The sequence below is a fragment of the Nothoprocta perdicaria genome, unplaced genomic scaffold, assembly GCF_003342845.1.
Source record: "Nothoprocta perdicaria isolate Ctin4 unplaced genomic scaffold, notPer1 scaffold_831, whole genome shotgun sequence".
NCBI lineage: Eukaryota > Metazoa > Chordata > Aves > Tinamiformes > Tinamidae > Nothoprocta > Nothoprocta perdicaria.
The window spans coordinates 12,728-13,741 of NW_020456123.1; the positions used below are offsets into that span (position 1 = coordinate 12,728).

Genomic DNA, 1,014 nt, shown 5'->3' on the forward strand with positions numbered 1-1,014 from the left:
CCAGGGAGGGACCCGGAGCTCCCCCGGGGACCAGGGAGGGACCCGGAGCTCCCCCGGGCTCCCAGGGAGGGACCCGGAGCTCCCCAGGCGACAACAGAGGAACTAGAAGGTCCCCAGGCTCCAACTAAGGGTCTGGATCGTGCCTGAACTAAAAGCGCAGCCCAACACGCGGGAGCAGCAAGGCCTGCAGGCGCGGTGCACGGCATGCACGGTGCACGGCATGCACGGTGCATGGCATGCACGGTGCATGGCATGCACGGAGGGCTGTGCTGCACGGCCGGCTGCAGCTGCAGCCCCGTGCGCGGAGGCCTCCGGGGCAGGTCCCGCGCGGCGCCGGCTCCACAGGGAGAATCTCCCCTGCTCTGAAGCAGTCGGGAAAGCCGCGCACAGGGAATGCCGAGCGGGCTGGGGAGCACTCACCGCCGCCAGCGCCTCCTCCAGCGTGCGGAAGCCGCCCGGCCGCGGCGCCCCGGCGCCCGCCGCCTTCCTGGCGCCCCGGCCCGCGGGCGGCCGCCGCGCCGGCTGCTCCGTGCCCGCCGCCGGCGGCACCTGCTCCTTGTTCTGCTTCCTGGCGGCCTTCTCGAAGCCCAGCTCGAAGAGCGTGTCCGAGGGGGCGATGGGGGCTGCAGGGGACGGGAGGGCACAGGGTGACGGGGGACCCTGCGGCAGCGCCCGCGGGTGCAGGGAATGCGGGAAAACCCCCGCGCCCAGGGGAAACCCCCGCGCCCAGGGGAAATATCTGTGCAGAACGGGAAAGACACCCGCCCCGAGGGAAAACACCCGAGCCCAGGGAAAAGGCACCCGCGCAGAAGGGGAAACGCACTCGGAGGGGAAAAGACGCCCGTSCAAAGGGAAACGTCCACGCAGAAYGGGAAAGACACCCGCCCCGAGGGAAAACACCCGCCAAAGGGGGAAACATCCGCCCCAAGGGGAGAGAGGCCCGGGGCAGCCCGGCCAGCGCCGGCGGAGCAGCCGCCGCGGCAGCAGCAGCACCAGGAGCCGGTTCCGGCAGCG

At 72.2% G+C, this 1,014-nt stretch overlaps 1 protein-coding gene across 1 annotated transcript in view; it reads right to left on the bottom strand.

The window, feature by feature from the left end:
* Positions 1-660, bottom strand: part of TMEM214 (transmembrane protein 214) — a gene marked incomplete at its 5' end in the record, with an annotated part of 10,695 nt that extends 10,035 nt beyond the window's left edge. Inside the window, one exon of the mRNA XM_026052118.1 lies at positions 421-660. Coding sequence (XP_025907903.1) covers positions 421-660 — 240 coding nt within the window. The remainder of the gene's footprint in view (positions 1-420) is intronic.
* Between the last annotated feature and the right edge of the window lie 354 nt (positions 661-1,014).